The sequence below is a fragment of the Pristiophorus japonicus genome, chromosome 12, assembly GCF_044704955.1.
Source record: "Pristiophorus japonicus isolate sPriJap1 chromosome 12, sPriJap1.hap1, whole genome shotgun sequence".
Classification (NCBI taxonomy): Eukaryota; Metazoa; Chordata; class Chondrichthyes; family Pristiophoridae; genus Pristiophorus; species Pristiophorus japonicus.
In genome coordinates this window covers 42,036,135-42,049,349 of record NC_091988.1, presented here as the reverse complement: position 1 = coordinate 42,049,349, position 13,215 = coordinate 42,036,135, and the positions used below count along the sequence as shown (strand labels likewise).

General features: G+C 41.7%; 1 protein-coding gene across 2 annotated transcripts in view; it reads right to left on the bottom strand.

The window, feature by feature from the left end:
• The window catches only part of acad9 (acyl-CoA dehydrogenase family, member 9), a 67,440-nt gene that overhangs the window by 10,692 nt on the left and 43,533 nt on the right, over nt 1–13,215 (bottom strand). For both annotated transcript variants that reach the window (XR_011596049.1, XM_070895349.1), the window contains exons 15-16: nt 8,854–8,931; nt 248–376 (exon numbers count right to left, since the gene is read on the bottom strand). Coding sequence is in view for 1 of the 2 variants with exons in the window: in XM_070895349.1 (XP_070751450.1) it covers nt 248–376; nt 8,854–8,931 (207 nt within the window). In the remaining variant the exon portion in view is untranslated. The remainder of the gene's footprint in view (nt 1–247; nt 377–8,853; nt 8,932–13,215) is intronic.

The following is a 13,215-nucleotide window of genomic DNA, read 5'->3' as shown; positions in this document are numbered from 1 at the left end:
AACTATTGGAATGAAGAAAAGACTCATTTCTTATACCAGCACTAATACTTTATTATTTTTGAGGCCATGTTCCTTTTTTTCTTTAAGACATTCTTACTAAGGTAAAGTTCCACATAATTGTACATATTTAACTCAATTACTGAAAACAAGGTTTTGATCCCAAAAATTCAGAAGATCATCATAATTCAGATGGTCTCACTGTAGATTTAAGGGACAGATATTCATTGCTTAGATAGTATGCACCTACCTCATGGTCATGATTGCGGAGGCCAATGCTGATAGAGCGACTAGCTCTCGAGATAACTGCCGTCATGGCATAAAGATTAATAAGAACATCAGCCACTCTCTTCACTAACAGTTGCTCTTCCACTATAGTCTGAAGAGGGAGAGACACATCATTTCATTATGATAAACTTATCTTGTAAAAATGAAACTCACTGGAAATTTAGTAAGTTTGACCATTTTAATATCTGACGCGATCTGCTTAAATATAAATAGGTTTCAAAAATATGGGGGTGAAATTCCTTCTTGAAAAGCAAGAGAATGTCTTGTTTTTACCATAATTAACTACTCGTTATGCTTATGTAACTTATATGCAATGTTCTCCCTAACTTATCGAATTCAAATAATCCATACACATGCAGGCAGTCAAATCACTTTGTTATTTTAAAATCTTCAAACAAATTTCCCTGACACCTACACTTTATCAGTAAAATGACCTAGTTCTATAAACCTACTGTGATAACTAAGGGTTTTTAAACTTTGTATCAATCTAGTGGTTCTCTTCTTAACCTTTTCCAGTGCCTCTATAATACACGCTGGAGAAATACCACCAACGATGTCTCCGCAAGATCCGACAAATCCCCTGGGAGGACAGGCGCACCAACGTTAGCGTCCTCGACCAGGCCAACATCCCCAGCATTGAAGCACTGACCACACTTGATCAGCTCCACTGGGCAGGTCACATAGTCCGCATGCCAAACACAAGACTCCCAAAACAAGCGTTCTACTCGGAACTCCTTCACGGCAAACAAGCCAAAGGTGGGCAGCGGAAACATTACAAGGACACCCTCAAAACCTCACTGATAAAATGCAACATCCCCACTGACACCTGGGGGTCCCTGGCCAAAGACCGCCCGAAGTGGAGGAAGTGCATCTGGGAGGGCGCTGAGCACCTTGAGCCAAGAGCACGCAGAAATCTAGCGCAGGCAGCTGAAAGAGCGTGCGGCAAACCAGTCCCACCCATCCCTTCCCTTCAACCACTGTCTGTCCCACCTGTGACAGACTGTGGTTCTCGTATTGGACTGTACAGTCACCTAAGAACTCATGTTAAGAGTGGAAGCAAGTCTTCCTCGATTCCGAGGGACTGCCTATGATGAACACACACCATGTAAGGAGAGCAAAACTGGAAACAGTATTCTAGATAAGGCTCAGCCAAAGTCTTGGCTTTTTTTGTGTTATATTGCATTATCCTAGCAATATATTCCAATACTAGATTTACTTTGTGGCAGTGGGTGTGAACCTTTAGAGACTCATGCACTATCAAACCTAGGTTTCTTCCATGTTGAACAGACTTAAGTTCAGAACCCTGCATCATATAAACATGCTGGCATTAGTCCCATCCACAAGAATAACACCATCATTACCTAGAGTAAATGTCATCTGTCAAAAGTGGGCCCATTCCCTCATCTCACCTAGATCTGATTTGTAGTCATATTTTTCTCATTCAAGGTTTTTAACATTAGCACAATCGTTGTGTCATCTACGAACTTGTCGACGGTTCCCTCAACTTCTATATCCAGATTAATATAGATTGTGAAGACTGTTACCAGCGGTGTACTTTTCCATGAAATAGTGCATTCAGAGTCTTTATACAAACCATCTAGCTTCACTGTCAAATGCAGAAACACTATTAAAATACGAGTGTTTTATAACACGATTTGCTGCACAGAGGGTACTTGGTAGTTTAATATGCTGATCCATTTCATGAGCCCCTGATTTATTTCCAGTATTAAGTCCAATTACTACTCATTCTCTTTATGGTTGCAGCACTCCTACCTGCTTTGGTTTATTTGCTTGTCATTTACTCCTTACTAATAGTCTGGTCTGAATGATCAATTTCCCATTCAAATTTTCTACTCTTGCTGTCCTCTTTTCAGGATGCATTCTCTTAACAGAGATTTAAGTGAACAATGATTGAGGTCCCAGTATCCACCCAACTGAAATGGGCCATATCACTAATGTATTGAACTCTGATCACATAACACTATTAAACACACCATTAAGCACTTAATAATGATGCTGCAAAATAGAATACAGCTCAAAATAACAATGCTGCATGGCAAAGTAAATAAGTGGCAATGAGACCCACATCTCACTTGTAGTTCAGTTGTGTACAGACCTCCAAACAGTAGTAGTGATGTTGGGGAGGGCATCAAACAGGAAATTAGGGGTGCATACAATAAGGGTGCGGCAGTTATAATGGGTGACTTTAATATGCACATAGATTGGGCTAACCAAACTGGAAGCAATACGGTGGAGGAGGATTTCCTGGAGTGCATAAGGAATGGTTTTCTAGACCAATATGTTGAGGAACCAACTAGGGGGGAGGCCATCTTAGACTGGGTGTTGTGTAATGAGAGAGGATTAATTAGCAATCTCGTTGTGCGAGGCTCCTTGGGGAAGAGTGACCATAATATGGTGGAATTCTGCATTAGGATGGAGAATGAAACAGTTAATTAGGAGACCATGGACCAGAACTTAAAGAAGGCTAACTTTGAAGGTATGAGGCATGAATTGGCTAGGATAGATTGGCGAATGATAGTTAAGGGGTTGACTGTGGATGGGCAATGGCAGACAATTAGAGACGGCATGGATGAACTACAACAATTGTACATTCCTGTCTGGCGTAAAAATAAAAAAGGGAAGGTGGCTCAACCGTGGCTATCGAGGGAAATCAGGGATAGTATTAAAGCCAAGGAAGTGGCATACAAATTGGCCAGAAATAGCAGCGAACCCGGGGACTGGGAGAAATTTAGAACTCAGCAGAGGAGGACAAAGGGTTTGATTAGGGCAGGGAAAATGGAGTACGAGAAGAAGCTTGCAGGGAACATTAAGACGGATTGCAAAAGTTTCTATAGATATGTAAAGAGAAAAAGGTTAGTAAAGACAAACATAGGTCCCCTGCAGTCAGAATCAGGGGAAATCATAACGGGGAACAAAGAAATGGCGGACCAATTGAACAAGTACTTTGGTTCGGTATTCACTAAGGAGGACACAAACAACCTTCCGGATATAAAAGGGGTCAGAGGGTCTAGTAAGGAGGAGGAACTGAGGGAAATCCTTATTAGTCGGGAAATTGTGTTGGGGAAATTGATGGGATTGAAGGCCGATAAATCCCCAGGGCCTGATGGACTGCACCCCAGAGTACTTAAGGAGGTGGCCTTGGAAATAGCTGATGCATTAACAGTCATTTTCCAACATTCCATTGACTCTGGATCAGTTCCTATGGAGTGGAGGGTAGCCAATGTAACCCCACTTTTTAAAAAAGGAGGGAGAGAGAAAACAGGGAATTATAGACCGGTCAGCCTGACATCGATAGTGGGTAAAATGATGGAATCAATTATTAAGGATGTCATAGCAGCGCATTTGGAAAGAGGTGACATGATAGGTCCAAGTCAGCATGGATTTGTGAAAGGGAAATCATGCTTGACAAATCTTCTGGAATTTTTTGAGGATGTTTCCAGTAGAGTGGACAAGGGAGAACCAGTTGATGTGGTATATTTGGACTTTCAGAAGGCTTTCGACAAAGTCCCACACAAGAGATTAATGTGCAAAGTTAAAGCACATGGGATTGGAGGTAGTGTGCTGACATGGATTGAGAACTGGTTGTCAGACAGGAAGCAAAGAGTAGGAGTAAATGGGGACTTTTCAGAATGGCAGGCAGTGACTAGTGGGGTACCGCAAGGTTCTGTGCTGGGGCCCCAGCTGTTTACACTGTACATTAATGATTTAGACGAGGGGATTAAGTGTAGTATCTCCAAATTTGCAGATGACACTAAGTTGGGTGGCAGTGTGAGCTGCGAGGAGGATGCTATGAGGCTGCAGAGCGACTTGGATAGGTTAGGTGAGTGGGCAAATGCATGGCAGATGAAGTATAATGTCGATAAATGTGAGGTTATCTACTTTGGTGGTAAAAACAGAGAGACAGACTATTATCTGAATGGTGACAGATTAGGAAAAGGGGAGGTGCAACGAGACCTGGGTGTCATGGTACATCAGTCATTGAAGGTTGGCATGCAGGTACAGCAGGCGGTTAAGAAAGCAAATGGCATGTTGGCCTTCATAGCGAGGGGATTTCAGTACAGGGGTAGGGAGGTTTTGCTACAGTTGTACAGGGCCTTGGTGAGGCCACACCTGGAGTATTGTGTACAGTTTTGGTCTCCTAATGTGAGGAAGGGCATTCTTGCTATTGAGAGAGTGCAGCGAAGGTTCACCAGACTGATTCCCGGGATGGCGGGACTGACCTATCAAGAAAGACTGGATCAACTGGGCTTGTATTCACTGGAGTTCAGAAGAATGAGAGGGGACCTCATAGAAACGTTTAAAATTCTGATGGGTTTAGACAGGTTAGATGCAGGAAGAATGTTCCCAATGTTGGGGAAGTCCAGAAACAGGGGTCACAGTCTAAGGATAAGGGGTAAGCCATTTAGGACCGAGATGAGGAGAAACTTCTTCACCCAGAGAGTGGTGAACCTGTGGAATTCTCTACCACAGAAAGTTGTTGAGGCCAATTTACTAAATATATTCAAAAAGGAGTTAGATGAAGTCCTTACTGCTAGGGGGATCAAGGGGTATGGCGAGAAAGCAGGAATAGGGTACTGAAGTTGCATGTTCAGCCATGAACTAATTGAATGGCGGTGCAGGCTAGAAGGGCCGAATGGCCTACTCCTGCACCTATTTTCTATGTTTCTATGTTTCACGAGTTAATTTCCAGGAGGCATGTTCTCCACGTGCATCCGCGCTCTATAATTGCATTTTCTCTTCTGTAAAAGTGCGCTTTTGTGAGATGCTTGAAGGAATCATAAGGGATGCAATATATGAATACTTGGATAGGGAGGGACATATTACGAACACCCAACATGGCTTCATAAAAAAGAGGTCATGTCTTAAAAAATCTGATTGTATTTTTGAGGAAGTTACAGAGTTGGTGGATGAGGGAAGCCCAGTAGACAGTGTCTACTTAGATTTCTAAAAAGCTTTTGATAAGGTACCACATAAGAAACTTCTCTACAAGATCAGAGCCTCTGGTATTAGTGGTAATATATTGAGTTGGATTCAGAACTGGCTGGCAGGATGCAGGCACAGATGGATTTGGATCTGTTTGGAGATTAGTCACCAGTGGTGTCCCACAGCGATCAGTGTTGGGACTGTTGCTTTTTACTATTTTTTTCTTAATGATCTGGATTTAAGGGTTGGCGGCACAATTTTCAAATTTGCAGATAATACCAAGATCTGTGTGAGTGTTAGAACTGTAGAAGATGCTCATCTGCTTCAGGCAGATTTTAATGTGTTGGGAGATTGGGCTCAAGACTGGAAAATGATGCATAACTTCGATAAATGCAGTGTTATGCATGTGGGCAGAGCAAATGCTCAACATTCATACACCTTCCAGGGAAAGGCATTAAAGATGGTGGAGATAGAAAGAGATTTGGGCATTCTAGTGCATTATTCCTTAAAAGTACATGAGCAATGCCGTGCAGCGATAGCTACAGCAAATAGGGTCTTGGGGTGTTTCCATAAGACAACTGAGTATAAGACGGGGCGTACTATTTTGTCCTTGTACAAGACCTTAGCCAGGTCGCACTTGGAATACGGTGATCAGTTTTGGTCTCGTCAGGAGGTGGTTCTTTTCCCAGAGAATAGAAGACCTCTGGAACAAGCTGCCATTTCATGTGGTGGATGCAGACTCGCTGAATTCCTTCAAGCAAAAGCTGGATTTGTTTCTGGTTTGGGCGGAGATCATCTCTTACAGAAGGTAGGTACTGCAGGGAATTAACGGTCAGAGTGATCTCCTGGAATAGTTTCAATTGCCTAGATGGGTCGGAATGGAATTTCCCACATTTCCCCCCCCAAATTGGCCTGGGTTTTTAAATTTGTTTTTTGGCCTCCCCCAGGAGATCACATGGTCACTGGGTTTCGGGTGGGGTGGAGAGTGTAAGTTGTGATACACAAGGTATCGCAATTGTGTGGGACAGGCTCGATGGACCAAATGGTGTTTACCTGACTGTCATTGTTGGTATGTGACTATTCCCAAAGAGAAACAAATGATCACATACATACATCTATACATCGTAAGATTTTACATCTGTGTACACTTTCTGTCTACAGAGCTTTATTTTTACTTTTTTTTAAACTGTAGTCACAACTTTGTATCAACTCTTTCCATTATAAATTCTTATGTCCATATTTATGTGTGCAATTATAGGCTGTGGCCATTAGATGGCACTGCATTACATTTTCCTGACATACTGCTTTGATATTATTTCATCTGCAATTTGGTCCTTAATAACTAAAATTTCTGATATCCAAAACCAGATTGTAAACATTTATTTTTAAATTACATACTTCACAATAGCATGATTACATTTATCCAATGAGTTGTCTTTTGTCTCTTAATATCTCTATTAAAGTTTAACTTGAAGGCCTTAGCCTCCCCCATAAGCCGAGGCTTGGTCTTAATATTTTTGAAGTGGAATTCAGATTGTGAAGTCTGAGCATGTACAGTGTACTTAATTTCCCAGAAAGGACAAGTGCCAGTGATCTGTACTGATGGGAGTATTCTGCTTTAGATGCTAGCAGTTTGTGCTCAGTTCTGTGTTCAAATTTATTTGAAGAAAAGCTAGAGGTCAAATTTGAAAAGCTTATTCTTTGTATTTGTAAAGTTTACAATGAGCATTTTTGCATGAATAAGGCACCGAGTCTTTTTTTCAGGGTAATTTAGTTAATTTTTCAATAAAATACCAATTGAATTTTCAATCAATTGAGAACTTCCCTAATTATCTCACTGTTTTAATGACTGAAAATGAAATATTCTAATTGGTAATACGCGAGAGACAGGGAGAGTGTGTCTTTCTGAGGGTTACAACTTTTCTACAACCCCCATCAAAATGCAGCCCATAACTTTCATTGTTTCCTTTCCCCACTACACCATGTCACACCCCCACCATGTCACTGAAAGGAAAAAAAAGAAAAACACAATAGAAGTGAATATAGAAAGAAGGAAAGAACAAGAGTGAAGGAGAGAGAAACAACAGGCCCAAGTTCCGAGCCGCGCCTAGAACGGCGCAGTCCCGACCTGGACGCCCGTTTTTCGCGCCACAAAGTGCGCCTAAAAAAAACTTCCAGATTCTCCAGCTCCCTGCAGGTCGTTTGCAGCTCGGCGCAGCGCAGCAGGAGCTGTAGGGGGCGGAGCCAGGTCCCTGCGCTGAAAACAGTGCCGGGACCTCTGCACATGCGCACTACAGTGGGCGCGCATGTGTAGTAGCTCCAGGCGCCCAAAACTGTGTGGGAGGGGCCGAAGCACACAGCCCATAGCCCTGGCCGAATGGCCTCACTGGGCTGTGTGAATAAGGCCCCTCCCACACCCAGCTCCTGCTTCCTCCCGACCCGACTCCCGCTTCCCACCTCCGGACTGGACCCGACACCCGGACCGGACCCGATCCCAACCCCGACCTGACTCCCGCTTCCCCCCCCCACCGCCCCTGGACCGGACCCGACTCGACTCCCACTCCGCTCCACCCCACCCCCACTCCGACTCCCGCTCTTCCCCCCACCCCCCACCCCAGACTGGACCCGACCTGACCTCCCTCCCCCCGACCCGAACCTCCCTCCCTCCCACCATCCCCCCGCGATCCCGACTCAACGCCACCTACCTGTAAATCTGGTGCTGGGGACGGGTCCTGCCCGAAGTCTCGGGCCCAGCCGGTTCAGCCTCCCCCCGCCCCCCCCCCCCCCGCATCTCCTTTCCCCACCCCCCCATCTCCTTTCCCCCCCATCCCTCCCCCTCCCATCGCTGTCAGAATGAGAGACATAGACAGACAGAGAGATAGATACACTGACAGAGACACACTTGGGTGGGGGGGAATCCCAGCACGCTGTTGGAGGGCTCCCGGTGCTGCAGTTGGTAAGTAGAAAATGTTTTATTTATTGATTTTTTTTGATTGATTTATTGGTTGATTTATTGATGTTATCATCATTTATTATTGATGATAGCTCTTTATTTGTAAAACTGAAGTGTTTAATGTTTGTAAACTTCCCTTTAAACCCCCCCCCCACCATTCCCTACGCCTGATTTGTAACCTACGCCTGATTTTCTAAAGTGTAGACAAGGTTTTTTCGAGCGTACAAAAATCTTCACTTACTCCATTCTAAGTTAGTTTGGAGTAAGTTTTCACTGCCGAAACTTTGAAAACAGGCGTAAGTGGCCGGACACGGCCCCTTTTGAAAAAAAAATTTTGTTCCAAAGTGAAACTGTTCTAACTGACTAGAACTGGAGCAAACTATATGGCGAGAATTCCGATTTCTAAGATACTCCGTTCTACACCAGTTGCTCCTAAAAATCAGAAGCAAATCATGGCGAAACTTGGGGCCAACATGTGAACAACAGACACAGGTGAGACAGAAACTGTATTCTTCAATTTACAGTTGACAATTCCATGGAGATCCACTAGTTATGTAATAAAGATGTTGTCAAAATACAACTTTCAGCTTAAAGTGTTAATATTTTTACAGAATACTTAAATATTTTCTTGCCACAAATATATTCTATTAGAATAGCAACGTTCTAATTACCTTGCCAAATCTGTACAGTAAGTTTTCCACTGAGGATCCCAAAAAATACACATTCTCCTCCAATTTTTTGGCACTCTCCTGTAGGAAACAAATTCAAATATTCCCTTTAATCACTGTTTACAATTTTGCTATCTCTATCTCATCATCCTTCATTGCCATTATCAATTTCCATCTGTACAAGCTGCACGTCAGCATGGATTTGTTAAAGGAAAATCATGCTTGACTAATTTGATCGAGTTACTTGATGAAGTTACGCAGAGGGTTGATGAGGGTAGTGCGGTTGATGTGTATATGGACGTTCAAAATTAAAGCCCTTGGGATTAAAGGGACAGTGGCAGCACGTATACAAAATTGGCTAAGGAACAGAAAGCAAAGTGTTGGTGAATGGTTGTTTTTCAAACTAGAGGTAACTATACAGTGGTGTTCCCCAGGGATCAGGGATTAGGACCACTGCTCTTCTGACATATATTAATGACCTGGATTTGTGTATACAGGGCATAACTTCAAAGTTTGCAGATGATACGTAACTTGGAAATGTAGTAAACAATGAGGATGATAGTAACAGACTTCAGCAGGATACAGACAGACTGGTAAAATGGGCAGATACATGGCAAATGAAAATAACAGAAAATTTTAGTATGAAAAGTGAGGAGAGACAATAGGAGCTAAATGGTTCCATTTTAAAGGGAGTGTAGGAACAGAGAGACACAAATCTTTGAAGGTGGCAGGATCAGTTGAGAAGGCTGTTGAAAAAGCATGTGGGATCCTTGTCTTTATTAACAGAGGAATAGAATACAAAAGCAAGGAAGTTATTCTAAACCTTTATAAAACACTGGTTAGGCCTCAGCTGGAGTAGTGTGTTTAATTCTGGGCACCACACTTCAGGAAGGATGTCAAGGCCTGAGAGAGGGTACAAAGAGATTTACTAGAATGGTACCAGGGACGAAGGACTTCAGTTATCTGGAGACTGGAGAAGCTGGGGTTGTTCTCCTTAGAGCAGAGATTAAGAGGAGATTTGATAAAGGTGTTCAAAATCTGATACAGAAAATAAGGAGAAACTGTTTCCAGATCTCGAATGCACTGCCTGAAAGGGTGGTGGAAGTAGATTCAATAGTAACACTCAAAAAAAGAATTCGATAAATACTTGAAGGGAAAACATTTACAGGGCTATGGTGAAAGAGCAGTGAAGGGGTATTAACTGAAAACTCTACCAAAGAGCTGACACAGGCACGATGGGCCAAAATGCCTCCTTCTGCGCTGTATCATTCTATGATTCTCACCAGATTTTTACCTCTTTGCCAAGACACAGATCTCTTTGCTATCATAAGGTTGCCCAATGAAGCAGCCAGAGGCAAAATTTACCAAGATAAGATAGCTAAGTTCAAATATCTTTCAAATCTGCGCTTCTAGCTCTACCCACTAAACGGGCATGCCAACACTATAGCTATTGGGCTACCTTTTAATTAAATCTTCAAAAGACTAGCTTTCTGATTGCAGACTACAATAAACTTTTTACGAAATCAATATACACAATTATTTCTTTTTAAATTTAAAGGGAAAAGGAAGTGCTTTTAACTTTGAAGTACCTACCCTGCTTGCCACTACGTGGTTTTGTGACATCACCAACAAAGGGAGGCACCAGGGAACAGTTTCTTTGAAAGCAATGGACCATAGCTTTGGACTGACTGCACTAGCCTCACCTGACCTGACAGTCAACAATGCTGCATGATACCAAACCCACACTCCCAGCTGCTGGGAGACACATGGGCTTACTTTTTGTTGGCATTGTCATAAACTGACCTTGCGGAAGACTTGACCCTCATTGACCTCAGTTGAAAGTCAAGAATTGATATTTTCAAGTCACTAAACATTTTGATAACTTTCTTCCAAAATGTACAGGAAAAGCACTTTGAATAAAACACTTCTCTAAACTTTTCTTCCTCATTTTCAAATAGGGAATCTGAAACTTAACCATTTGGAGGAAATTGTGATAACGAACCCACATTCTAGCACCACCACTCATAGCATTCTGCCCCAAATACAGATTAATTTCTTTGGGTCAGCTGGGCACCTGCCACATGTAGAAACTCATGCACAAGAATCTTCAAACCAAACTCCACACAGGGAATTTCTGTCTGCTCAAAATGGGGAAAAGTTTAAAAAGAACTGATTTATAATATTGTTGATACTGTAAATCAGTTCTTTATACACTGATCTCATTACATAAAGAATTGAGAAAATCTCGAGAAAAGAAACCCAGCCTGTTCATCCTTTACTGATAGACATACCCTCGCATTTCTGGTTCCATTCTTGCATATCTTTTTGCACCCTCTCCAGTGCCTCTATAATATGGCGACCAGAATTGTACACAGCACTCCCAAGTGTGGTCTAACCTAGGTTCAATACAAGTTTAGCATAACTTCACTATTTTGCAATTCTATCCCTCCAGAAATAAATCCGTGCTTGATTGCTTTTTTTTTTAAAAAGGCCTTGTTAACCTGTGTCACTACTTTTAGTGATGTGTATTTGTGCTCCGACATCCCTTTGCTCTTCTACTCCATTTAGATTCATATTTTCCAAATAATGTGACCTCCCTATTTTTCTTACCAAAATATATATATTGGTGTTGAAATTCATTTTGTCAATTATATGCCCATTCTGCAAGTTTATTAATGTAATTTGTTGCAGTCCTCCTCAGTATTGGCTATCTCCCCCCCCCACCCAATTTGCTGTCACCCACAAATTTAGAAATTGTGGTTTTGATTCCAAAGTCTAAATCATTAATATAAATTGTGAACAGTGGTCCCAGCACTGATCCTTGTGGAACGCCACTACCCACCTTCTGCCACTGTAAATAGCTATCCTTTACCCCTACTCTCTGCTTTCTGTCTTGAAGCCAGCTAGCTATCCATTCTGCTACTTGTCCCGACTCTGCATTCTCTGATCTTATTTATTAGTCTATATTGTGGTATCTTATCGAAGGTCTTTTGAAAATCAAGATAAACTACATCTACTGCGTTACCCTCGTCAACTCTCTGTTACCTCTTCAAAAAATTCAATGAGGTTGGTCAAGCAAGACTTTCCCTTTTGAAATCCATGCTGACTATTCATTATTATATTTTTGGTTTTAGATGTTCTTGTATTTTTACCACCGATGTTCCTTGGACGTGTTTTGTATCCCTTTTTAAATATAGGTATTACGTTCGCTATCCGCCAGTCCTCTGGCACGAAACCTTGTTCTAACGAATAATTAAATATGTGTAATAATGCCTCTGATATCTCTTCCCTAATCTCTTCTTTTAAAATGCATGGATGTAATCCATCCAGATCAAAGGTATTATCTTCTTTGGTGAGTTTGTTTAGTTTATTTAATATTTCTCCTATTTTTATTTTAAATGCAATTATTTTATTTCTAATTTCATCATCCGATGTCATGTCTACTTGTTCTGTCTCCCTGGTAAATACTGAAGCAAAGTAATTATTTAATATTTATGCTATCTCTCTTTCACTGCCTGTGGTATTATCCTGCCCATCTCTTAGTGGCCCTATCCCCATTCCGCCCTTTCTTTTTTATCGATGTGCCTGTAAAATATTTTTCTATTTTGTTTTAGGTTCCTTGATAATTTAATTTCATATTTCCTCTTTGCCTTCCTAATTGTTTTTTCTTTTACTTTTCTCCTAATCTCTTCATATTCTCCCTCAACATGCTCTCCTAAATAAGAGTAGGAGCAGGCCGTCTGGCTCCTTGAGGTTGCTCCGCCATTCAATAAGATCATGGCTGATCATCTACCTCAACTCCACTTTCCCGCACTATCCCCATATTCCTTAATACCAAAAATTTAACGATCCCTGTCTTGAATAAACTCAATGACTGAGCCATCTCAGCCCTCTGGGGTAGAGAATTCCAAAGATTCACCACCTTTAGTGCTTAGCGTATTCCTCTTTCCTTACACTCAGTTTTCCCCTTATGTCTTTATTCATCCACGATGTCTCATTAACGTTTAGCTTGTTCTTGTTTCTTAGCGGAATATATTTTTTCTGGACTCTGTTGAACACCATTTTAAATGTTTTCCATTGCTGTTCTACATCATTGTTTGCCAATATTGTTGTTCATTTTATTTTCCCAAGTTCTAATCACAAACCCTCAAAATCAACTTTTCTCCAATCTATTAGCCTGGTCTTCATCGTACTTATGTCCGTCTCAATTATTATCTTAAAGCGTATTATATTATAGTCTCTATTGCCTAGATGTTCCCCTACTTTTGCTTCTTTTATCTGTTCTGGTTAATTCTTCATCACTAGATCCAATAGCAAATCCTCCCTGTTGGGCTTCTTGCATATTGGGTTAGAAAGGAGTACTGT